This window comes from Cnephaeus nilssonii (genome assembly GCF_951640355.1).
Source record: "Cnephaeus nilssonii genome assembly, chromosome: 4".
Taxonomy (NCBI): domain Eukaryota; kingdom Metazoa; phylum Chordata; class Mammalia; order Chiroptera; family Vespertilionidae; genus Cnephaeus; species Cnephaeus nilssonii.
Genome location: NC_137075.1, coordinates 78,665,016 through 78,691,470, shown reverse-complemented (window position 1 = coordinate 78,691,470; position 26,455 = coordinate 78,665,016). Strand labels below are relative to the sequence as shown.

Here is a 26,455-nt window from a genome sequence, read left to right as displayed (position 1 = left end):
TTGAGAGCCAATTTTTTTAAACTTAAACTTCTTCTAATGCCACTTCTTCAAAATAGACTCGCCCAGGCCGTGGTATTTTGTGGAAGAGCCACACTCAAGGGGCTAAAGAGCCGCATGTGGCTCGCGAGCCGCCATTTGCCGACCACGGGTCTAGGATAGCAATTTTCAACCTTTTTCATCTCATGGCACACATAAACTAATCACTAAATTCTGTGGCACACCAAATATATATATACTAGAGGCCCGGTGCATGAATTCATGCACGGGTGGGTCCCTTGGCATGACTTGCGATTGGGGCCCATTTGGGCTGGGCTGGTGGGGGAAGGGGGAAGGGCCACGGGAAGTTGGTCATCTGGGCCGATTGGGGCTGGCTGGCCGCGGGGAGGGACCCTGGGAGGTTGGCCAGCCACATGAGTTTGGCTGTGGGAGCCAATTGACCACCAGGGGGCAGCTCTTGTGTTGAGTATCTGCCCCCTGGTGGTCAGTGCGCATCATAGCAACTGGTCGTTCTGGTTGTTCAGTCCTAAGGATCACCTAGCATTTTATATATATATATATATATATATATATATATATATATATATATAGATAGATAGATAGATTTTTGCCAATTTGACAAGAAATAGGTATACTTTTGATTCATTCACACCAGATAGCTATTGCTGTGTTGGCTGTTGTCCTTTTTTAATTTGACAATCTAAGGAAAAGAGGTCAGTTCTCCTCACTAAATAGTCTGCGCCCCTCACTAAGTTTTAAAAATTCTTGTAGCACAGAGGTTGAAAATTTCTGGTCTAGAATCATGATGTGTGTACACTAAGCTAGTGGCCATGAACACAGGCCATATAAAACTTACCTGAGGGTTTTTAAAAAAAAACATTTTTATTGATTTCAGAAAGGAAGGGAGAGGGAGAGAGACAGAAACATCAATGATGAGAGAGAATCATTGACTGGTTGCTTCCTGCACAACCCCCAATGGAGATTGAGCCCACAACCTGGGCATGTGCCCTGACAGGGAATCGAACTGTAACCTCATGGTTCATAGGTGGATATGCTCAACTACTGGGCCATGCAGTCGGGCAACGGAGGTTTTTGATTTGCATTTCTCTGATGATTAGTGATGTTGAGCATCTTTTCATATATCTATTGGCCATCTGTGTGTCCTCTTTGGAGGTTGGGTGGGGATGATGGAGGGATTGAGCAAAAAAGAAAATAAAAAAAGAGAACAAACTCATGGACATTAACAACAGCGTGGTGATTGCTGATGGGGAGAGGGGGTGGGGGGAAGTGGAAGAGAGTATAGGGGGGATAAATGGTGATGGATGGAGACTTAACTTGGGGTGATGGACACATAATACAAGTGTACAGGTGATGCGTTGTAGAATTGTGCATCTGAAACCAGTATAATTTTGTTAACTGGTGTCACCCCAATAAATTTAATAAAAAGGAAAAAAAACAACCAACAACCCAAAACTCACCCGAGGGGAAAATCCAACTGTTTAAGGATGCCTCTCCAGCTCCCCTCTGCTTACACACACCCTGTCAACTGCAGGGAAGGAGCTGTACCCTCAGCTACATCTTTGACTCCTGCAGGAGGCAGGCGAACCACAAGGATCCAGTTTGTGCCCAAGTCCCTTGTTATTCAACTAAAGACACCCTGATGTATTGCGAAGGCATCCTAGCTGTAGGGAAGATACTGGCACAGTGCACCACCAGCAGTGCTTGGGTAGAAAGCTAAAATAGCCTGCTGTTATTCCACAGAATCTCTTTGATTTTTTTAGTGGAAAGAATCCTAGCAGAGCAAACTGCTCTTTGCCTCCAGTCAACCTTCTGGGTTTGCTCAGCTGCCCAAGCTCTGGGCAAACGGATGGACATTTGTGAGAGCAGAGGGAACAAATGACCCTCAGCTAAAGCCGGGATCCTGGTTATGCATATATGTCTCAGCCACAGGCGAGGGCCCTCACTCTGGGGTGCTCAGGAGACAGAGTGATGGTTAACTGGAGCCCCGTGGCTGGTAATCTAGGCCCTAGATTCTAGGGGGTTCCAAAGTCAGACACCGCCTCTCCCTTCTTTTCCTTCAGGCTGTGGTCTGGCACTGAGCAGGAGACATTTCCTTGGACCCCCGCCTGGGGATTCCCTGTGCTTCTGGGCAATGTAGCCTTGACCATTGCGAACAGGCATTGCCTAGCATATTCTGACCCCAGGAAAGGGGACACCCTGCCCAACGTTCCGTTTGCCTTCAGCCTCAGTGCACGTTTTGTCCGCGCCTCCCCCCCGCCCCCCTCCCCCCCGCCTTCTTGACCCTGCTTATGCAATCGTCGGTTCTCAACAGGTCCAGGTGGAGAGGAAGCCTCCGATCAGTGCTCCTCAGACGTGAGCATGCAATATTTACCTGGAAGGCCTATTGAAACATTGTTGGCCCTTGCCCCGAGTTCCTTCTCTGGGGTAGTAGGCAGAGCCCCATAATTTGCATTTCTAACAAGTTCTTGGGAGGTGCTACCAGGTGGGACCACTTTGAGAAACACTGTCTGGGATAAACGAAGATGCCGCGGCATGAGCTCCTTTTCTCTCCTTCCCTCCCCGCTGCATTCTCACCTATGCCATTTCCCCCTCTCCGTTGGAGATTCCGGCTTTGGGACTCTGTTTCTAAGGGCTGCACTCCTGTCCCCGGGTACTGGCAGATAGAGGGTGGGCACTCCCAGCCCTGCTCAGCTTTGCTCCCACCGCTTGTCCCTGGTTTCCACCGCAAACGCTGCCCGCGCCCTCTCCGCGGTGGTGTGCATTATTCACCCTCTTTCCCTACTCGTAGCGTTAAGTGCAATCTTTTCAGCAACTTCACAGCGGTGGCCGGGCTCGCCACGCGCTCCAGCGCTCTGCAGCCCTGGGCAGCTCCCCTGTGCGGCTGCCGCTCCCGGCGCCAGACCAGCCTGGGGCGCAGGGGCCACTTGCGTGCTGGCTCCGCTCCGCCGCGGGGTAGGGCGGGCGCTGGAAGCTCCAGCCTTGAGCTCCGCGAGCCGGAGCCCGAAAGGGGGGAGGGGGTGCAGCAGCGTCAGGTGGCTGCTCTGCGTCCCCGCGCGCCGCCCAGTCAGTCCCTGCTCAGCGCTCAGCCTCTGCGGAGCCGGAGCACCTCCAACCAGGCAGACGCGTTTGGGGCTGGAGACCCCGGCGGGAGAAGCCGAGATGTGATCCCTGCGATTGATTGCCCATTGCCCTCTCTGGCTCCTGCCTGCTTCTCCCACTTCACTCCCACTCCGCGGGCCCTGGACGGCGAGTTTTTGCCTCGATCTCCAGGGAGAGAGGAGTGGACCCAAGGCGCGCAGCCGGGCAGAAGTTGGGCTCGGCGGGGCAGCGTTGATCCAGCTGCGCGAGACGGGTGGGCTGGGGCCCGGGGAGAGGAAGGCGCAGCGAAGGGGTCTGGGTCTGGCTAAGAAGGACTGGAGGAGAGGCGCTTGAGGAGTTGGCTCTTCCCGCTCCCCCGCCCCGGGGCGCGGGGCAGGGGGGAGACATGCTGAGCCCGTGCCCAGGCGACGGCCACCGCGGCGGCAGCCTCAGCAGCAGCCTGAGCATCAGCACCACCGGCGGGACAGCGACAGCGGGGGCGGCGCAGGCGCACTGTGCCCCACGGAGCCTGCAGTTCCCGAGCCCCGTGTGCGGCACCGCCACAGTCTGGGCAGCGGCGGCCGGGGGAGCGCTACTACCATGAACTGCCTGGTCCTCCTCCCCAGAGCTGCTCATCCGGGTCGGGCTGGAGACACAGTCTGGGGACCCCGCCGCCGCCGCCGCGCCCCCTCTTCTTTCGGCTCCATCTTCTCTTCCACCTTTTCCTCCTCTTCCTCCACCTTCTCTTCCTGCATCCCCCCCTCCCCCGCCGCGGATCCTGGCCGCCGCTCTCCAGACCCAGGATGCCGGGGGGCAAGAGAGGGCTGGTGGCACCGCAGAACACATTTTTGGAGAACATCGTCAGACGCTCCAGTGGTAAGAAGAGTTGCAGTTCCAAACACCCCACGGCTGTCCTGCCCACGCGCGCGCCCCCCATCCTCCCCATCCCGTCCCTCTCCCAGCGGGGGTGGGGGATGCAGACAACCCTACCTGGTGGCTTCAGTTACCAGCCGGACCTGTTTTGGGGTGGGGGCAGGAATGAGGTGGTGGTGGAAAGTTAGTTGCATACCCTCCTCTCGACGTGTGCACCCCCCCTCCCACCTGTCCAGCACCAGGAACCGGAGGGAGCTAAGGGGGAGCTGGTAGGGTGTAGACACGTCTAGAGAAAAGAGTTGAATTTCAGTTTGGTGAGGGATGTTTTCTTGTTCATCCTCTTTCCACACCACCCTCCCGCACCCAAGTAGGTTGCAGAGACTGAACGAATTCGTAGAGTTTAGTTAACCTCAGTGCCAGGGTTTCCCTCAAGTTGGGAATGACTGCAAAAGTGGCTACTTGATAAGATTCAGTCTCTGGATTTTGGGCCCAGTGGGTGCCGCTGAGAGGAACCTTGGACGAGGGAGAGTAATTGAAGTTGAACCTAATGAAGAGAGTATTTGAAAAATGGGAAGACAGTTACCATGGTCACATTTGTGTTGAAAGTTTTTCTTTTCTTGTTTTTAATTGTGCATTGACCTATAATGATTCATATGATATTTGATTTGACTTAAACAGGAGCAATGTAGAAGGGAAGCAATAGCTTCGGTGCTTTTATAATAACTGGAGAAAGAATTTTAAAAATGCCATTTTACCTTGCTACTGTTGTGATGGTTTTCTTACCTTAAAGTGTCTTTAAAATACCACCATTTATGCATTTACTTCCTCCACGATGTTCTGAATGGTGATGCTTATATATTTCACATTTTAAGACCTTGTAAACTTTGCATTTTACTGACATCTCTACATCTTCTACTTGTTTTTAATTCTTTTACATAATTTTCAAATTTCATAGGGAAGATATGTAAAGTATCCTTTAAAGTGTCCCCCCCCCCCCCACCTCCCTTAGAGGCCTGTATTTTATTTTGAGATCCCTTGCTTGGAGAATTATGAGAGAGACATTTCTGCATATTGATTAGTGTAGAGCTTAGACCAAAGCAATTGAAATACTCTCTATATTTCCATAAGTGTTTATTCATTCATTTGCTCATTCATTAAAACAATATATTTTTGGGTGCCTTATACAACAGACACTCTGTGAGGTCCTTTGGATAAAGAAATGATTAAGACACTTCAGTTCTGAAGAAGTTCCCTGCCTAGTGGGTAAGACCAAAGCACACTCACATGACAATAAATCATTGACTGTAATTATGCTTTCCCTGAATTGGTAGAATATATTATATTGACTCTTATATTAGGATCCCTTCTAAAACTAGGCTTGCACATATTTCCTCTGATTTTGGGACTATATATATTTAAATGTCCCAAGCTATTTTTCATAAAGTTCTGACGAGTAACTTTATTTCTTCCACTGTGGTCAGTACCTGGTACTATACAAGCCTAGAGTAGACTTTCTGGGTTGAAAAAAAAAAAAAAAAAAAGCTAATCGGCCTGATCTAATTTAAGAAACCTATAATATTTTTTAGCCATTCCGGTGTAATTTCAAATGTGTTTTTGATTTCTATGATGATGTAAAATATAAATTTACAATGGTAGGCAATTTCTATGTTTGTCTACTACCTTTTTGTATTCATATTACTCAAGACCTCAAGTACAAGGGGATATATCTACTGTTAAAACAACCAGCTGGGGAAATTTAAAGGTTATTAGAATCAGTTATTTAAGGTACGTGAGTGTTATTTCAGCTTTCTCATCCTCTTGAGTTATTTCAACTCCTTGTAGTTTGGTCTGTGAAAGAACTTTTCAGAATAAAGAATAAAACCATGGGCTCTCGGCTGCTCTACAGGGTAACCAGAAGGTCACAGTTCTTTGACTGAAGTTTACTAATACAGCATCTTTGAAACTTCATGTACAGGCTGGAACTATGAGCGGGTTTTTAAATTACTTTTTATTTCAGAAATACCGTGAAATTGAGACTTACCTTGTGTGGCTTAGAAATATCTGTTTCTGTTGCCTCCATTTTACTTCTTCCATCTAAACGAGTGACTGTTCTATCTTTTCTACATGTCGTGCTTATAATGCTTCATTGGTTCAATGGTTCTTGCCATGGAAACACCTAGTGCAAATGAAAATTTATCTATTTTGGCATTTTACATACCATCTCTGATTGCTTATGGATAACTTTTCATACCACTACTCAAAAGCTCCGAGCCTTGTTTGAAATGTGTTAGATACTTGAGGTTAGTATATGCACATGTGTATGTAATAAGTACTGGAAAGTCTCAGTACCACTTATATAGGAAGAACCCTGGAAAATAAGGATCACAGTATTAAATTGGTCTACATATTCATGTGAGAGTATCCCATAGTTGCCATTTCTATATGATTTGGCAGAGAAATAAATTCATGCTGAGAAATTGTTTAATTGAGATTAATAGAGAAAATGCTCTTCAGAATTCTCACAGATGGAGTTTGTCACAGTGAAGATTTCACTATTCTCTAAATCAAGCATGTCAAACTCGTGGCCTGCGGGCCACATGCGGCCCACAACGAATATGTTTGCGGCCCAGCCAATATAACGGTGTGAGCAGTTATTTACAATTTGAAAGGAAATAAGTCTCCTGTCAGATCCAGAATTACTGACATTCACTTTGGGTCAGTTTTGAAAGTAATCACTGTGAACAAGACTTCCCCCGAAGAAGGAAAGATAGTAGCAGAGAAGAGATGCCAAGTGTCAGGAAGAAAACATTAATTTTTATCAGTGCTCTTTTTGAAAAAAAAAAAAAAAATTATTGATTTTTTACAGAGAGGAAGGGAGAGGGATAGAGAGTTAGAAACATCGATGAGAGAGAAACATCGATCAGCTGCCTCCTGCACATCCCCCACTGGGGATGTGCCTGCAACCAAGTTACATGCCCTTGACCGGAATTGAACCTGGGACCCTTCAGTCCAAGGGCCGATGCTCTATCCACTGAGCCAAACCGGTTAGGGCTATCATTGCTCTTGTTCTTTCTTTCTTTCTTTTTATTTTATTTTTATGCTATGCTTTTTGAAATGAAAATTGAAGCTTTTGTTCCTTTGCGGCCCACATAAACTTAAACCTTGTTTATTTGGCTCATGTTAGCCTTTGAGTTTGACATGCTTGCTTTAAATTAACAACATTGAAAGTGAAGTGTTGGTAGAGCTTTAGTGGAAAAAGAAAGAAAAGGAGGCAGTACTCCCAATATATTTAAGAACTGGAGAGATAGCCTGGGATTGTCTGTTTACCTTTACCCCATGAAATGCTTCTCTTTCTGATACAACATCATTTCTTTCTTATGAAAAGATAAGATCTTTTAGTGAGAGTCAGATGAAATAGAAACATATACATAGAGATGCACACAGATAAACATATGGACCAGCATCCACCTAGATACAAAGATAGATTCAGAAGAAAACCCTCTCTTTCTCACACACCCAGAAATGTAGAAAGTAACAGAAATACAGAGGGCGGGAGGGAGGAAGGGGGAGAGAGGAAAGGAAGGGGGGAGGGAGGGACAGAGGAAGAGAGATTAGACATGAAAGGGAAACAGACACAAAGCTAAAACAAAACAGGCTTATTTGTCCATGGATATCACTAATGAGCTGAAATCTCAGCCAATTAGAAATCCATCAGAGAACTTCTTGATGATGCAGAACCAAAGAGCAAGGAGTGTGGTATATTTGGGTATACTTTTTAAACGTGAGGAGTTCCTAGTAAAATTCCAAACTCCTCAGTTGCAATCTCCCAGAATAATGGTGCTATATTTTGTGCCCTAGAGTAGCACTGTAGCCTATTTCCTGTTATTTCACACCTGATGTGGGTTTTTTTTATTTTCCTTATTTAGTTAACTCAGTCTGTTATGGGAAGGCATTTCAAATTATTACTGGTGATTCAAAGTCTGTAAAATAAAATAATGAGGGCCATTGAGTAGGATGGATACACACACACACTTTATAGACAGATACCAAAATATTAGAAATATACTGAAACTCCTTTCAGTTTAAAGATAAAAGGCAAGATCATTTTAGACGAATAAAAGGAATTACACTAATTCTTGGCATGTGATTCCAGTAGGTATAGAGAGCACATTATTACTCCAAGAAGTTGTAAAGGTCAAAAGCATAAAAAGCAAGGTTTAGATACATATATATTTTTTTTCTTTTTGGCTAGCAGGAATTAATTGGTAGGTAGGGAAAGTTTGGGAACTATATGGTGAGTTCATAACACCATATAAAGTCTCCGGCCCAAAGTTCTATTGACCAAATCTGTGTCTGGAACATTATTAGGCTATCTTCCATTATTTTAATTTCAATTATTTATGCAAGCTATTCATCAACATATATTAGGCTGTAAGGAGCAGTAAGCTCCTGGGTAAAGGGAAAAATCACTGAAATAAAACAACAGTTTTTAGGACTATTAGGTGGGAAGTTTAGATTAAAAGACAAAACAAAACATTTCCAAGGTCTTCAATTTGATTATATCTTTGGCAGCACATGCTATTCAGATGTTGTCTTTGATTCCTTGAGAAGTCAGCAGAAGTGGTTATTTTGGGTGATGGTAAACTAGGTTGCCATTTCGAAAAATTATAATTTCGAAAATAATGTATTTTTATTAGAAATTAAGTATTACTCTTTAATATTTTAAACATTATGAAACACTAGAAATGTTTTTCTCTTTAGAGAAAAAAATGGGCTCAGGAAAGTAGGCAGAAGTGGTAGCATTTTATGAGCCACTTTACTTTCAAGAGAAGTTCAAGATACTCACTTTCGACCTTTCTAGAGGTACCCAGGTTGCACAGCCATTTCTTTACTCAGTGATTTCTTATAGGGATATCCACAATTATTTTTGTACTGTAATTAATATTTGTAAAGACTGAGATCTTCAAGGAGAACCGGTGGGAGAGGAAATAGAGAAACTAGTGATTTAAAACGAAAACAAAAAAGGAATAATAACTTTCAAGCATTATACACTTTAAAAGAAATGGTGAAAAAAATGGGTATTTTGGGTATATATTTCTTGATACTTTTTCTTGGAAGATTTTCTTTAACATCTAAACCACTGTTTAGGAAATATTGATAAAACCATGTAGTGTCTTAGAAGCATTGGTTTACTCAGGTATTATAATGTACCTCTTCACTATGAAGATATCATAGAGGTTGAAATTACACTGACAGCTTCCTAAATAATACATACAAATAAGCCAGAGGATTGTCTCTTGCTTTAGAGCCCATGCTGCATTATATAACAAATGCAGCACTTTCCTGACTAGAGAGCTGGTGATCCCAGGACACTGTTGTCTTCATTAGAATTGAAGGCATTCACTGTTGTCTACCTTTTGCTTGATTCCAGAAGCAGGGTATGTACAAAATCCATGTACCTAGCCATCTTTTAACTGCCCTACTAACAGAAACGTAGACAATATTTTTTTGATAGAAGGGAGCAGCTATGAGTATTTTGACAGTGACTGGTTAGATTTCCCAAAAGAAATTCTTTAGTTTAGTCAATATTTATCTCTGACTTTCATTGTTAACAATAGCTGTTTGCTAGCATGGACAAACAATGCTTCCACATTCTCCAGTGTCTGGCCTAGGAAAAGGTCGTGTGTATTATTCTCCAAAGCTCTGTAGTTAGGATTTACCACAAGAGGTCACTATAGGTTCTGTCACAGGTGAACCAAGTACTTACTATTTATTTTCTTTTTCTGTTTTCTTTCTTTTTCCCCCCTCAAGTTTGATGGGAGGTTAAAATCAATGTTATTAGTTGTTACTCTTGGAAGAAAATATTTAAAATATAAGACATAGGAAAGTAAAACAAAGAAAGGTATTTATTTCTTTTAATTATGACAATCTTATTTTAGTTGATGGTGACCAATGTTTTGTGACTAATGAATGGGGATTAATAAAAACAATTTATGTAAAGGAATAAATTTAAATAAATTTTAGACTAGCAAAAGATTTACTTTCGCAGATGGTGGTGATATATATAAAATATAAAGAAAATGCCACATAAATAATGTTCATCCTGGAGAGATGAATATACATATAAAAAATCTTAATAAAATTTGTTTCCTAGCATATGTCTTGATACAATTTATATCAAATTGGTGAAGGAATCAATTCAGGACAGTACCTTGATTTTATTGACAGTTCACAGATTTATGGTTACTTGCCTAGGATATGATTCTAGTATTTTGATATTATCCAAACTTTTAAAATAAAATATAGAGCTAAAACAAATATTCTCCAAGCCTACTACCCCAAAAATATGATTGGAGGTAATCTTACTTTAAGAGGTGTTGTTTCCTATTAACAGCAAGTCTCAATCTTGATCATAGGAATTATTTTTTTCTTTTTGGGAGGGTTAGAAACCACATATTGAGATATGCTTTGAAATGTCCTAAACAAAATTAGTTTTAATGGGAAAATTAAAATATGCCATATAGTAATTTTATGAATAAAATAACTATGTAGTGAAAACAAATAAACATAAATAACAAGTCACAGCCAAAAACCAGTGGTAATTGTTGTGAAACTGAGGTTAAAGGAAGTAGTCTTGATGTGCTCTAGAAAATAGATATTTATAAAACATTTTTCTTTACCAATAGCAGAGTAGAATTATAAAAAATTCCATCTTATGTTCTTGTCATACATTTTTCATTCCAAAAGGAATGAAAATGATAACTATGGGAGGTACTGGATAAAATAATTAGCTTGATTGTGGTAATCATTTCACAATGTATACATACATCAAACCATCAAGTCGTATACCTTAAATATATACAATTTTTATTTGTCAATTGTACCTTAATTAAGTTGAAAAAAAAAATCCTCACTATATTCCACCAAATAATCTGACTTAATAATGTATGGCATGACTCCTTTTCATCATTGAGTAATGAATAAAAAGAATTATTTAAGTATCCTTATTTAATACAATGTAGGAGTTAATATTGGAAAGGTTTAGCCTTGAAAATTATTTGATCGAATAAGGGCAATAATAATAATAATATAGTCTCATAAATCAGTGTGTATTTTCGATGTTATTTTAGTATTTGGTTGTATATAATTACTCTTAAAGAGATATCATTATATAATTCTTGATAGTAGTTTTGTGATATAAGTTTTCACATGGAAAAAGGTAGGAAAATTAAGTAAAGAGCAGAGTAATTTAGAAAGAGTGGTTGAAAAGCTATTTGAAATTTTGGTGTAAAGAATTTCTACCTTTCTTGGGGTCTAGTCCCATGAGAGAAATAAGTACTATGTACCAAGTCCTATTGATTTCACGAAATATGTGATTTGAGATCTGAGCTAAAGTACACAATCATAGCAGTTTCTAAAGGTAATGACAGAGAACTGGAAAGTCATGAAAATGTCCCTATATGAACTAAGCTCTGTAAGGATATGGGTCATACCTCACACATTCTTTATATCCTCCACTGTGAGGAGCACATTGCACTTAGTACTAGCTGAATAAATGCCTTTTTTATTATGTCTCCTACATTAAACAAGCCTATAATTGATTCCCCCCCAAAACAATGCTGATTAAATTTGTTAAGTAAGCTTGTATAATTAATTGCATACTTTAAAATACTTAATCAATGTGTACATTTGAAAATGGAAATCGCATTGCATAGGGCCAATCAGATGGATCTCATGAGAGCATGGGAGGTGAATGTGTAAGTGATCTCATGCTCATCTTTTATTCCAACTTGATATACAGCTGAAATAGTTTGCATCACTTTTGTTCACATCTCCAAGGGCTTAAAAGCTCAATTATTTTATGCAAGAAAGAACTGTTTAGAAGTTTGTATATTTCATTTAAATTATTTTTAAAACAACTTTGCAGATAGGAGTTGCTTATGGTAAGTTTTATCATTGAGAATTGATTCTTACCAGGTAAGTATCTTCTGAGTGTTTTGCCTTGAGGAGTAGCTTACAGTCCTATTCTGTCTTCAGTGGAAGAGGGAAAATGGATTTTGGCAATTTAGAGACTGCAGGGCCAGCCTCAGATCACCAAGTTTAACTTAAAAAACCAAATAACTCACTTGGATTGAGGGGGGAAGTTAACCTTTATCCTGATCTTCTCTAGAAGTCTTTTTTTTTGGTCTACTGGCATATTTTCTTTTTGGTGGGGGTGGGGGGCAAATTAAAGCACAATGAGTTTGTTTTCACATAGTTATAGCATTGAGAAAATAGAGGAGTTTTTCAATGAAGCTTAAATAATCCCAGAGTGAAGTCCCTTAAAAACAACTCTCATCCTTTTGCTTGATCCTCATACTCTTTCTAATTAATCATTCATTAATTCAACAAAAATAATATTGAGTGCCTGCTGTGTGCTAAACACTGATCTAAGCACTGGGGGTGCATAATGAACACAATGTTAATAATGATTTCTTTAAAAATGTGAGGGCAGTGTACACATTGGTTAAGAGCCATAGGTTCTGGAAGTTTGCACTAGAGTCCTGGCTCTGATGTTTACTAGCTCTGTGACTTACGTACCTGTACCTAGTTTTCTCCTCTGTAAAATACAAGTAATAATAGTACCTAGTTTATGGTGTTGGAGAGGTAATATGTGCAAAGTGCTAAGAACAGTATCTGGTATACAAGAAGCAGTATTAGTATCAGTGCTGTTAGTTATTGTCATCATTTAGATGTTTAAATCTTTGAATGCACCACCTGTAATTGATGCCTTTACTTCTTGGTCACCATTTCCTTTTATATCTGTTTTCAACTGATTTCTGTCTATACCATAATGTTGGAGCTTCCTAGAGGGTTACATACAAGTGAGCATTCTTGTGAATCTAAAGGCCTTTTATTTGTTCGTATTTTCCTGGCTTCATAGGATTTGAGACTGTGCTCCCCTACCCTCTCCATCTCCATGTTCACCTTTTGGATTTCATGTCTGCACTTCCTCCTGCCCTTTTCCCTCGGTTCTCTTTCTGTTCCCTTTTGCCTCTCCTCTTCTCCCCTCCGTCCCTTCTCTTTCTCCTCTCCTCTCTTCTGAAGAGTGAATAGTCATCCATCATCCGGGTTCAACCTTCAGCTGTCTTTCTTACATCTTCACCCTCCTCTTCAGAGCACGTTTGTCCTCTGTGCTGGCTCTATCCTCTCTGTGTTCCAGTCCCGGGTTTCCAATGGCCTGTACAATTCCTCCTCTTATACTTCTCACAAGTCACCTACAACTCAAATGGCCAGAACTGAATTTATCATTGGTTTTGGCTTCAAACAGACTTAATTTCTTTGGTATTTCCCCATTTTTGTCAAAGGTATTGTGATGTAATTACCTTCCACCTGGGTATAAATTAATTCACTCACTCTGCACACAGCACTTATGGAGGGTACAAAAGAAATACATGGCACCCTCAAGGAAGTTCAGTTGGTTAAGAGTGTCATCTCAATATGCCAACGTTGCAGGTTCAATCCCCAATCATTTATTACTTTTTAGAGAGAAAAGGGAAGGAGAGGGGAAGAGGAGAGGAAGAGAGGGAGGGAGAGGGAGAGGGAGAGAGAGATATTTGTTGTTCCACTTATTTTGTTGCTTCTTATTGTGCCCTGACCAGGGATTGAACCTGCAATGTTGGCATATTGAGATGACACTCTTAACTAACTGAACTACCTGGATGGTGCCATGTACTTCTTTTGTACCCTCTGTAAGTGCTGTGTGCAGAGTGAGTGAATTTATGCCCATTCACTATACTGGCTCATCTTAGGGCATGAAATACATCTGTAACTGACATCAAATGCAGCTAGTATATATACATATGATGGACCAAAGAAAGAATTAGAGGTAGAAAGACATTATCCTATTCATTCCTAAAGCAATCTCTCTCTACTTGAGCAACAATAGCCAAGGTAACTGGTAATCTTTCTGGAACTCTGTGGCGGCATTTCCAAGTTCAAAGAATAGTGTTCTCAACAGAGCAAAGGCATTTCCATCTTGATGACACAGACTTCTGTCCGGACTTGAGCCTTTACCTACAGTGAGACACTAAGACTCTCCAGGATTATAATAACTACCTTTCAAGGTTGCTGGAAAAATACAGCAAGGCCACAAATGAGCGGATCTCGCCCTGTGCCTCATCATAATAAGGGCTTAATAAATATTCACCTTTTTCTGTTTTCTCTATGTAACGTAAGTAAGGTTGGGTAGGTTTTCTTTTTCTTTTGTTTTCTTAACCTGAGGAAAGCAAAGAATTAAGAGTTGAGATTTCCATAAGCTGGTGGATCTGAGCTTAAAAAGCATTTGGGTTCACTTTATCAAGGTTGAAGAAAAAAAACCCCAAAAAGCAAAAACAGACAGACAGACACCCCTTCTCTACACAATAAAAGTCTATTAGAGCCAAAGAAACATCAGTTCTCCTCACCTCAGTAAGTGGCAGAGCTAGGAGAAGCTGAAGAAGGCAGAAATTTCAGCCTCTTTTTGTAACTGGCCCAGTGAAGTCTAACCAAAGGAGAGAAATGACTTGAATTTGTGATCTGTAGCTCCTAGTGCATAGATAGTAGAAATTAAAAAAAAGGGGGACAAAGCTTCAGGAAATTAATTGGATAGTAAATGTATTTAGAAAAGCCTTGCTTGTTTTTCTACCAGGTGTGCAGGTTAGACTAGTCTTTTAATTGAAATTCTTCATAGTTATCTTGTCATTAGTGCTCGATTGCCTCAAAAGGTTAACTTCAAAGAAAATATATAATCCCTTCAGAACAGACACATTCATTTGTAAAAAGAAGGTTTGTTTATTCACAGGATTGAAAAATGATGCTGAATCATTAAATATGCAATACTTTTTCCCTTGATAAACACATTATGACTGATTTAGCTTTTATCCAAGATTATATAATTAGTGAGTGTCTTATGGCTTTAGGTATTTTAAGAAATTTTATTGTAACAAAATCCAGTAAAAAAACCCCATCATTATCTGAATTTAGGTTAAAGATTTTTTTGTTGTATTTTGAGACTATGAGTCCTATAAGCCACTATTGCAGTCATATTTTCCTTCTAATGATTCTGACCAGTGTTTTTTAAAAAACCCATTTTCTTATGCACAAAACACCAGCTATTAAAAGTAGTAACTTTGAATTGTTGAACATTTTTTGGTGTGTTTTGAAATTTTTCTATAACAAAATTGCTGTTATTCCTACCCCTAGAATTTCAGAAATATGAAGTACCTCATGCATTCTGAACCACTTTGGCTTAGATGGAAAAATAATGCCATCAAAGAAACACAGAAACTTAAAATGTACCTTTGATCTTGAAGGAGATGAAACATGGAGGCATATTTTTAAATTTGATGACAGCTGAACACATTTGAATAAATTAACAGATTTTTTTTTTTGCATATTTCAAACTCCCACAGTGGTGGTCTGCCTAATGTTGCCAATCTTACATAATAAAAAGGTAATATTTAAATTACCATCACTCCGCTACGCCCATGATTGGGCCAGCGGGTGACACAGGGGGTGGGACTCGGGGTGGCTGGGGTGGTGATTGGGCCGGCAGGACGCTGAGCCATGGCTGTGCTGCGGCACAGACAGGCCTCTGGGGCAGCGAAGCCGAGCCGGCGTTTTGGAGGTTTGGAGGCGGCGGGCGGTGGGCGGGCGGCGCGGCTCCCCGGGGAGGAGTCTGGCGGCAGTTGGGCCGCAGGAGCACGTGGCGGCGGCCCCAGCCTTCCTGGGCGGGAGGCAAAGGCAAGACCCTGGCCTGGGCTCCGGCCACAGGAGGACCACGCCCCCGCCCCGCCTCACCCTAGGGGCCCAGGGACTTCGGAGCTGCCGACCAGCGGACAGACAGCTTACACGTGCATGATTAAATCATGCACTGGGCTTCTAGTATTATATAATAATTAGTCTCACTGTGGAAGGTACAAAGTTTATGTGTCGACACACACACTATCCTATATAATAAAAGCCTAATATGCTAAGTGTCCAACCGTTCATTGGACCCTTCGACCAGTCACTATGATGCACATTGACCACCAGGGGGCAGATGCTTCAGCTGGTAGGTTAGCTTGCTGCTGGAGTCCAGCTGATTGGGACTGGGCGAGATGGGTTGGACACGCCCTGGACGAATCTGTGTACCAGGCCGGTTTCGGCCCAATCCCCGCAGGCCAGGCGGAGGGACCCCACCAGTGCATGAATCCATGCACCGGGCCTCTAGTTATATATATTTCCTTGTAGAACATTAGGATATAGGTGTATTGTAAGGACAGGAAAGATAGCAGCCTTTTATTCTGTTATTGATATAGTAGAAGGCAATGCACCTCCCAGAAATCAACATTGTGGATGTGGTCATGGCATATAAATTATTTATGCTTTTGCTTAGCCACATGTGCCAAGACTCTATTTAACCCAGGAATTATTTTGTTGTTACTGTTCTATGAAACTTAAATATATGTATAGATATAGCTCACCCAGAAGACAAGATTAAAAAAATAATATATACTTATGATTTAAACCCACAAGTTTCCAGAGTGCAGGGAAATCTGCTATTTTTGTATTTTATTTTATTGTCAATTCTTTAAAGAAAAATATCTAGCACAGTCCTTATTTATATTCCTGACAATGTCTGGCATTGCTCTAATAATTATTCACTGCTATGTGACTTCAAATAGGAATCAGAATATTTATATTTGATTTGATCATTTAACAAGTATTTGCAGGTATGCAGATATGTTCCCTGATCTCATGGAACTTGGAATCTAGTAGGAAGACAGGCATTCAAAAAATTGACATCAAATATATCATTACAAATTGTGTAAGCAATTTGAGGAAAGAGGGGAGGGTGCTGTGATTAAGTGTAATAGGGACTAATTTTGATTGGGAGATGGTGTCAGGGAAGGTCTTTCTAAGGAAGCTGTGCCAAATTGAGACCTAAAATAAGAGGTATCTAGATGGTAAGTGGGCAGAGGAGGATTTCAGGCAAGGAGAAAATGTGAACATGTTTATATTTGATTTGATCATTTAACAAGGAGAGAGAGAGAAAAAGTGACTGGTTAAGTTTGTGAAGCTTAAAGGGCCAGTACAGTTGGATTGCAGTGGGCAAAAGAAGCGTAAGATGGGAGGCAAGGGTGTGGGTGTCAATTAGGGGCCTGGCTCTTCAGGGCCAGGATTTTGCAATATAGTCCACGGCAGTGGTCAGGTCTGACCACAAGGGTTACCTGTTGTGTAACCACAAGTTGGATTGGAGGGAGAAGGAGGGATGCTAGGGGACCAGCTAGGAGACTATGACAATAGTCCAGGCAAGAGATGAGGGTGGCGTGGCCTGGGATGGTAGCAGTAGAGATGAAGAGAAGTGGATGCCTCTAACATGTTTTTGTTCTCTCTCTCTCTCTCTCTCTCTCTCTCTCTCTCTTAGAATTATTAGGGTTTAGTGATATATTGGATGTCATGAATGAGGGAGTATAAGGATAACTTTCAGGGTTTTGACTCAAGCATTTGGGGATAGATAGATTGAGGTAGGGAAGATTTCCCTAAGATGGGGAAAACTGAAGACAGCCAGATTGGAGTGATGCTTGTAGAGATCACCTGCATCATCAATTTGTCATCTAGCTTCCTTTTCATTCCCTTGAAGTAAAAAAGAATGCAACCCAAGGGAGCTTAGTGTGACCATGTACAGAGGTGATTCTACTTATAGACGTTCAGAAAAGAGTATCCCAGGCCAGGCAATTAGCTTAGTCAGGCTGTTCTTGTGGATTAGAAAATGTAGCTTCAGATTTTAATAAGAGCTCCATTTAGACGAGAAACAAAGTAAATTGTTAAACAACACCAAAATCCCAAACCAAAACCTGACTTTCTAATGAATATTTGACAGTCAGCATTGTTGAAATACCCTCTTCCACCAATCTCTTGTAGAAAATGTTAGTGATTATTGCTACGTGGATTTTATTGTGTTGCTTTTAAGCTTCAAATTTCTCTTCTTGATTTTTGGAATGTGCATTTTGTAGCTTTTTGAATCAAAGGATTGTGGAGGTTGGGGTAACTTGGAGCTTGAACAGCTGCCCTCAAGTCCCTCTTGGAGGAGCAGGGATCTGGGAGAGCAGCTTGAAATAGCCCCGAGCCAGGTTCCATTTCCCTCTGCTGGAGGGGCGGGCTCCGTGCAGGGTTTTAGGGTTTTTAGAATAAGAGTGATGATTTCCCCAAAGTAAGACTAAGTGAGTACAGTCGGTGGGAAAATCCAGTTGACTTTCTTCAGAAGCTGCCCTAGACCTTGGGAAAACTGTAAGTGAGCGAAAGTGTTTTAGTGTCTTTTTGTGAAGTTCTTTCCCTTCACCTCCACTCCATGTCTCTTTGTCAGCACTCTAGAATTCTTTTGTATGTCTTAGCACTTCTTAAAATATCTTAAAACTTCTCTGTGCTAGTGTTCTGCATTATATCCCCAGGGTCATTTGCATAACAAAGACGGGGTGGGAAAGGGAGGAGGAGAAAGATTTAACCTTCCTCCCCATTGTTAATGTTCATGAAACTTCTGGATCAGAACACACAGTTTTCATAAAAACAAAACAAAAATAAACCCACAAAACTGTCCAAATCATGTCAGATACAGGTATTTTTGGAGCAGCTCAGAGGAAAACATTCTTTTATTGGAATTACTGTAGACAGGAAAGAAACATTCACATACTTTTATTGACTGAATATAACTTATCTTCTTCCAGAAATTTCTATCAGCCCAATTATTGACCAGTTTGCATATGATCTCCTTTAGGAATGGAATTAATATGCAGAGGTATTGAGTTGATGTAGTTATTTTCTTATTGTCTGAAGGAATAGCACTGTAAAAAGGAAGTGCTTCTTTTATATCATAGCAAAAAAAAGCTTAGGCAGCAGTTCGGAAATATAGCGTGATACAATGCAAAGTCTTAGACAGTGAGGCCTGGTTCTGTGTGTTTCCCCCACCACACACCCTTTTCCCAAGTTCGCCGAGTCCTTCCTTTAACTTTCCTGGCCTGCTTTGCCATTTATAAAAAGGAAGGAAAGGATGCACAAGATGAGTGCATTCACGAGGTGAGGAATCCCTTGTCACATCCCGCGTGTTTCAGGGTTCCAGTTCAGGTCCGGTTTCTGGAGAAGGCCGCAATAAAAATGAAAAGAAGCTAGAAAAGAATTTGGGTAAATGGGGGGCCAGGCGGGAGTCCACCTCTAGCGGGAGGACTACTCACTGCTCTGGCCTTTGCCATCCCTTTTATTGGGGTTCTGAGATACACCCATATCCTTTAGGCAGGAAATTCCAACAATAGACAATCAGCAAAAATTTACATATGATTAATAGGTGAGAGTTGCTTTAACTACCAATGTCTCAACTAAACAATGAGTGACTAGCTCTGACCATTCAGAGTGATTAAAGTTGACCAAAGCATTTCAGATTCTCTTTTCACATTTAACTACAAAGTGTCAATGTTCGGTTTCCGGGGTCTTGCTAAATTCAGGTGGGGGTGGGTCCCACATTCTGTATTGCTGATAAACTCCCAGGCAATACAGGTCCACACTTTGAGTAGCAAGGTACTAGATTAAAGTTTCCCAAAGCTGGCTGAGCATGAGGCTTTCCTCCGTGCCTGTATTTTTGGGTTCTACCCTGAGGGAGTCTGTTCAGCGTGCCTGCATTAGAATTTAGCAATCTGTATTTTTGACACTCATTCCAAGATTCTCTTGCGGCTGCCAGCACTTAGGAATTGTTGCGGTAGTAAATTAGTGCTTCTCCACCCTGGCTACACCGAAGAACCAACACCTGAGAAGATTTAAAAACAAATACTGATGCCTGGATCTTCTTATTTCTGTTTCCAGTATCAACTTTTTCCTCTATTGCTTATTTCCCCCTTGATTGTTGTCACAGTTCTCTGGTTTTTAATTTTTATTTTTTGCATGCCTAATAATTTTTAATTGTATACTGGCCATTGGGTTGACACATTGTAGAGATTTTTGATTTAATTATTTTTCCTCTGAAGAGGGGTGCATTTTATTTTAGCAGGTAGTTAAATTATTGGTGGGTCACCTTGATTATGATTTCAGCCTTGTGTGTGTGTGTGTGTGTGAGAGAGAGAGAGAGAGAGAGAGAGAGAGAGAGAGACTCGTCTATATATATATTTTTTTATCTTACTTAGACCTTTATTCTGGGATTTCTTTCCTACTCCTAAGCATGGCCTTCTGTGGCTTAAATGGAAATCTTGAGGAATTTACCAAGCTTCTCTATCTAGCTTGATAGGACTTGAGCTCTGAAATTTGTCTTGTAGCCTTGGGTAGGCTGTGAAATTTCTGCCTGCCTCTTGGCCTTCTAGTCATTTCTAGACTTGAGTTCCTTAGTAGTCTTATCCTGTGTATGAACAGATAAGAATTTGAGGTAAATTCATGTATAGATTTATGACTCTTTATGTCAAAGCATTCTCCTTAACTTAAAGCTGCTTTGGAAGCCCCAAATTATGACCTTTGACTTTTCTGCTTGAAATCTCTCACTCATGAGCTGTACAAATTGGGAAGTGCTCACAGGGGAATGGACAGTTAAATGAATATCGCATTTAATGTATCTCCTTTCATTCAAGGATTTGTATTTTTCAGTTTCTGCCTACTTTTGTTTGGTTTTCAGTGCCTTGAGACAGATTTCCCTTCATATTTTGTCCTGTACTTCTTGATTTAGCATCTATTCTGCTAAATTGTAATTGGTTGTCATATAATTGTTTTACCGAATATGTAAGTGTTTTGAGAGTAAAGGGTATGGTGTGTTGATCTCCATTCTAGTCAATTATCTGACCCAGAATAGTGCCCTTTAGTTAGCAGCTACTTAGTAAATGTTGAATTGCATTGTGATTTTTATGAAGACCAACTGTGAATCAGAATTTAAACTTAAAGTTCTCTACTCCTAAGTTAATTTATCTTTTTAGTACTCTACTCTGAATATAAGTTCAAAGGAGTTTATTTCAGGTAGATATTTTGAGTATTTTGAAGTGAAGTATTCCTTTTAAAAGTTGTAATCTTTTAAAATATTTACTTTAAAATATTTTTTTCATTTTTATATCTTAATATTATTTTAATTTTAATTCATTTTAATGTTAACATATTTATCATGTTGTCTAAATATTGCTAAAGTTTTTGCCTAAGACTATTGGACTTTTAATCAAGATTGCTATCAAAAGGTTTTTGTATTAATTTTTATACATAAAGTAAACCACTTCTTTACGCAAAATAGACCAGAGATGGTTCTTTATTTAGACCAAAGAGAGTTTCCAAATTTTGTGTACCATATGGTTGAAAATAATATCTTTAAATAATTTTATTTTAAAAAGAAATCTTCAATGTTATTTTAAGTTAGACTTCTTAAGATCAATCGAATTTATTCCATCATGTCCAAAATTATATTAATAGAATTTTTGGAGGAATCATCCAAGTTTGCTTCTGTTATCAAGTCCAATATTCCCAATTTGTGGAGAAGTTGACGGTAGCCCCAATCTTAATAAATTAACCTGTTTTTAGGTATAATTATTATAGTCATTAACATTTTTAATATTAACCATACTTTGTTTTCATAGCGTAGAGTATACTTGAACAGAAAGAGGTATTATATAAACTGGCTTTTCTGTTCAGTGGATTTTTAGTTTGTATACAGATCGTGTACTTATTACAGATCTCATTTGATGATCATGCTAAACTCATTATGTCAGTTTCAAGAATAGGTTTTATTATTTGTACCATAGAAAACCATAGTTGCATTTGTCTATCTTTATGAATTGTTTTTTTTGGTTACTTGAAAGAAGTACATTGCTCAATGAAGCTAAAAACTTCCTTTTTTTCTTTCTTCTTTAGAATCGAGTTTCTTACTGGGAAATGCCCAGATTGTGGATTGGCCTGTAGTTTATAGTAATGACGGTTTTTGCAAACTCTCTGGGTATCATCGAGCTGACGTCATGCAGAAAAGCAGCACTTGCAGGTAGGTAATAGAACAGCTCAGGAGCATTTTCTAAAGTTTAATGTTGAATATGGCTAAAAGAATTAAACTGATTTAAACAGTGATATAGTGATTTATAATAAATATACATTTGGTCTTCAACCTAAGTCTTGGCACAGAGCTCCTAAAAGGCTTGGCATTAAGAACAATAAAGGTGCCTTTTGTTATGTTAATAAGGTGACTATTGGAAAGCCCTTAGATAATCTGAGGTTGAGGGCTGGGTGCCAGGAGAACCAACCACATGACTAGAGGGAGGTAACTTTTAGTATCCCCCACCTCCATCATTTAAGAGAAGGGTTGGAGGTTAATCAAATGCCAGTGACCAATGATTTAATCAGTGGATACTAAGTAATGAGGCCTTCATAAAAATTCAAAAGGACAAGGTTCGGAGAGCTTCTTGATTGGTGAATATCTGGAGGTGCTGGGAGAGTGGTGTGTTCCTCACTCTTTCTCCATACCTTGCCCCTTGCATCTCTTCCATCTGGCTATTCCTGAGTTATATCCTTTTTAAATAAACCAGTAATCTAATAGGTAAAATGTTTCTCTGAGCTCTGTGTGCTGCTCTAGCAAGTTAATCAAATCCAAGGAGGAGATTTTGGGAACCTCTGATTTATAGCCTGTCCTTAGAAGTACAGGTGACAACCAGGGCTTGTGACTAGTGGCACCTGAAGTGTGTGTGTGGGGGGCTGTCTTTTAAGACTGAATCCCTAACCCGTGGCATCTGATGCTAGCTATTTCAGGGTAGATAGTGTTGTGATTGAGTTGAATCATAGGACCCCCAGCTGGTGTCCCAAGAATTGCTTGTTGTTGGTGTGGAGACCCTCCCACTTCTACCACACACACTGGAATTGGTACCAAAACCTATTTACTCACATGTAAAAACTATAGGGTAAAAATTATATTAAAATATGAAGGAGCTAAATTGTCAGTAGAAATATACAGCTTAAGAGTCATTGGTGAACACTTTTGCAGAGAGAAGGATTTTTGCATATCTGGGAATGTAGGAATTCATCCAATAAATATTTTTTTTTGCCAACCTACTATGAGCCAGGAACTATCTGAAGACCTGAGTGATTAAAGGAGCATCTTACCTCAGGGAAGCACTGATGGGTGCTAAAACTGTCTTGAACAAAGTAGGGGAAACAATTCCCAATCAAGTAGGACATGGCTCGTGAACACTTAAAGAACATCAAAATTAAGTTCTTATACCCTGTGTAAATCATACATACTTTGTAATGTTGGTACATTGTACCATTGCTATTTTGTTTGACTTATGTAAAATAGCTTCTGGCATTTATATTTATAAGAATTCTTTCAAGATATGCCATATCTGTGAGTTTAAAGAATGTATTGCAAAAAAAGATCATAAAAAAGAAAATTCTATATAAGGAACCAATTTAGAACTGACAACTTTTCACAATATTTCAATACTGAGATGGGATGTTTTCCCCTTGAGCTAATTTTTCTTTAAAGATCTCACTTAATTAAGCACCAAAATTATGTTATTTTAGAACTGTGAGTGATCTGAATTATTTTCTATTCCAAATCTTTTGTTTTTCAGAGGGGAAAACCGAGGTGGAGTTTTATTATGGGATTTGTCCAGGGTCACTCACTCACAGTTGTGACATTCTTTTGAGTTAATAAAGCTCTTATGATAACCATAATCTGCATGTCATTTTTCATACAAACATAAACCTACTTTTGCCTACTCCTGTTCATTCTGCATCTTTACAGAAGGCAAGGGTTCCTTTATACCATGAGTCTAAACCTGGCTGCACATAGGAATCTCTTAGGTTTTATAAAACACAGATTCTCATACCTCACCTCAAACCTATTGAACCAGAATCACCCAGGGTGGGTGTGTGGGGGGCAGGGATGAGTACTTTAAACTGTCAGCTCAGATGGTTCTGATGTTTAGGTAGATTTGAGAAAGAATCTGTTGAACCATCTTCTTTTTTTTCTCTATTAAATCATTCTCACATTGAGTCTTCACTCTCTGGTCCAAAATTGGTAAACAGGCTGATGAAAAACTATGGCCCCTTATTGAAAAACTCTCTTCAATAGTATTGATGCCTTTTGTGCCTTTATATCTGTTGGGTAGATATTAGCTCTTGGGCTAGAACTTTTGTTAAGGTGTGTGTTGTAACTTCTGGGAGGTTAAGGTTTGTATTGAACATCTCTCTCCCTTTTGTCTTAGAAGGGTTTAGCGTAGAAAAAGGTTAGTTTTATGCTAGATCTTACCTGTGGAACAGGCTCCACAGATAATTCTAGGGAATATAGATGCTCCCATACCCATTTCCTCTTCTTGGACTTTGGACATCCCATCATCATACACATGCCTATTTCAGGTGCCATCTTTTATCTGAAGGTATTTATGATTTTCTCAACAAGATGTGGTTTCCCCCCTATGACTCCCATCAGTTCATCATGTGGCATGATCATCTGGCCTTAAACTAACCAGCTTTCCTTTCCCCTGGGGTTTTTATTGCTATTGCTTTTGTTGTCATTTTTGTTGTTGTAGGTAGATCTATTGTGAAGTCTATGCTTCCCATGTATCTATGCCCCCCCCCCCCGCCCCCTCACCCCAAGCCTGTTTTCTTTGGCAGGTGCAATTTTTCCTACAGAAAGTTCATTTAAAAAATGCTGGCATATTATACAGTATTAGCATATTCTATCCCCTAAAAGAGTTGTTTTTTCCTTCCTAGCACCAGTGCCAGATTATAAATGCGTCAAAAATAAGGATTCCATCTTGCTCACTTTTGCATGCACTACAGGGCACAGCTCAGGGTTTTGTGTCAGCATTTGTTGAATTAGATTGGCTTGTATTGCAATAAACCCTAACCTAGATCTCACATGCCTCCATATAACATGCTTTTATTCACTGTATTTCATCCCAAGTGTTACGGTATTTATGGTGGGTGAGGGAGCAGAGAGCTTTGGATTATGTTATGCTTTTTCATTTTTCATTGTGGGAAGAAGTCTCCCCAAAGCTCTGTTCACTATTTTCAGAGGCTATTTTCAAAATGATAATATTATATTTTTAAAAAATATGTTTTTATTGATTTTCAGAGAGAGAGAGGGGAGAGAGAGAGAGGGAGAGAGAGAGGGAGGAAGGGAGAGGGAGAAAGAGAGATAGAAACATCAACATTGATCTGCTGCCTCCTGCATGCTCCCTACTGGGGATTGAGCCAGAAACCTGGGCATGTGCCCTGACCGGGAATCAAACCATGACCTCCTGGTTAATGGGTCAACACTCAACCACTGAGAACACTGGCCAGGCCATATAGCTTTTTATTTTTTATTCCCTGTGTAAATCTATGAAAGCCTTTGAATATGAGACAGAGGAAACAGAAGGAAGAAAGAAGAAAATTATATACACGGTTAGAACTACAGTGTTAATGGCTAAAAGTTATTGTAGAGTTTTGGAATAACTGAATTCTAATTGAATATAGAGATAAATCATTTGATAATGAGGATAGCCTTGTAAATAACTCAAAAAATTTTATTGATTATCATTATCAATGATATAAGAATAAGAAACTACAAATCAGTGAGTGTCAGTTTGTGTGGAAAAAATGACACTTTATATTTTGGAAAGAAAAGAATCATCTCTATATACAACTTGCATTAGATGGATTAAAGTCAATAGGATTAAAGTAGTAACTGGGTAAAGATTCCTTGTTTTATTTTTTAATTGTTCAAATATGAATTGTTTTATCTGAAAATAAAAATAGCAATTTGTAATTTTACAATATGAAGAGGCTAATATGTATTATTTTTGTTTTCTTACTTTTTTTCCTTTCCAACCCTTCTCCCATTAGACCAGGTGCACAAAATCTAATTAAACATACTCTTCAGTTTGTCTCAATATTATCATTATAGTCTCTCTGGAAAGTTCTCTATTTTATTAAATTTTCTTTTATTTTTTTCCCTTTGATCACATCCCTTGTCCTTTTCTACAGTTATTCAAAGTGTGTTTATTGTATGTCTTTCTAATCCGTCTTCTATTTGTTTATTAAATACGTGTATTCTTTTTTTAAAAAATATATTTTATTGATTTTTTACAGAGAGGAAGGGAGAGAGATAGAGAGCCAGAAACATCGATGAGAGAGAGACATCGACCAGCTGCCTCCTGCACACCCCCACCGGGGGATGTGCCCACAACCAATGTACATGCCCTTGACCGGAATCGAACCTGGGACCTTCCAGTCCGCAGACCGACGCTCTATCCACTGAGCCAAACCGGTTTCGGCTAAATACGTGTATTCTTAAATGTTGTTGCTTTGAGCTTGTTTTTAAGACCCATGCAATTCATATTGTGCAATAAGATTTATAGTTTCTTACTTTTTTCACTCAACATTATGTTTTTGAGATTTTTTTTTATCCTCACCGGAAGAGTGAGGATATTTTTTCCATTGATTTTTAGAGAGAGTGGAAGGAGAGGGGCAGGGGAGAGAGAGAGAGAGAGGAGAGAGCAAAATA

General features: G+C 40.0%; 1 protein-coding gene across 1 annotated transcript in view; it reads left to right on the top strand.

Annotated features, from left to right (window-relative positions):
- Positions 1–3,784: 3,784 nt before the first annotated feature.
- Positions 3,785–26,455, top strand: part of KCNH5 (potassium voltage-gated channel subfamily H member 5) — a gene marked incomplete at its 3' end in the record, with an annotated part of 258,189 nt that continues 235,518 nt past the window's right edge. Inside the window, exons 1-2 of the mRNA XM_079769588.1 lie at positions 3,785–3,972; positions 21,832–21,955. Coding sequence (XP_079625714.1) covers positions 3,900–3,972; positions 21,832–21,955 — 197 coding nt within the window. The 5' untranslated portion in view covers positions 3,785–3,899. The remainder of the gene's footprint in view (positions 3,973–21,831; positions 21,956–26,455) is intronic.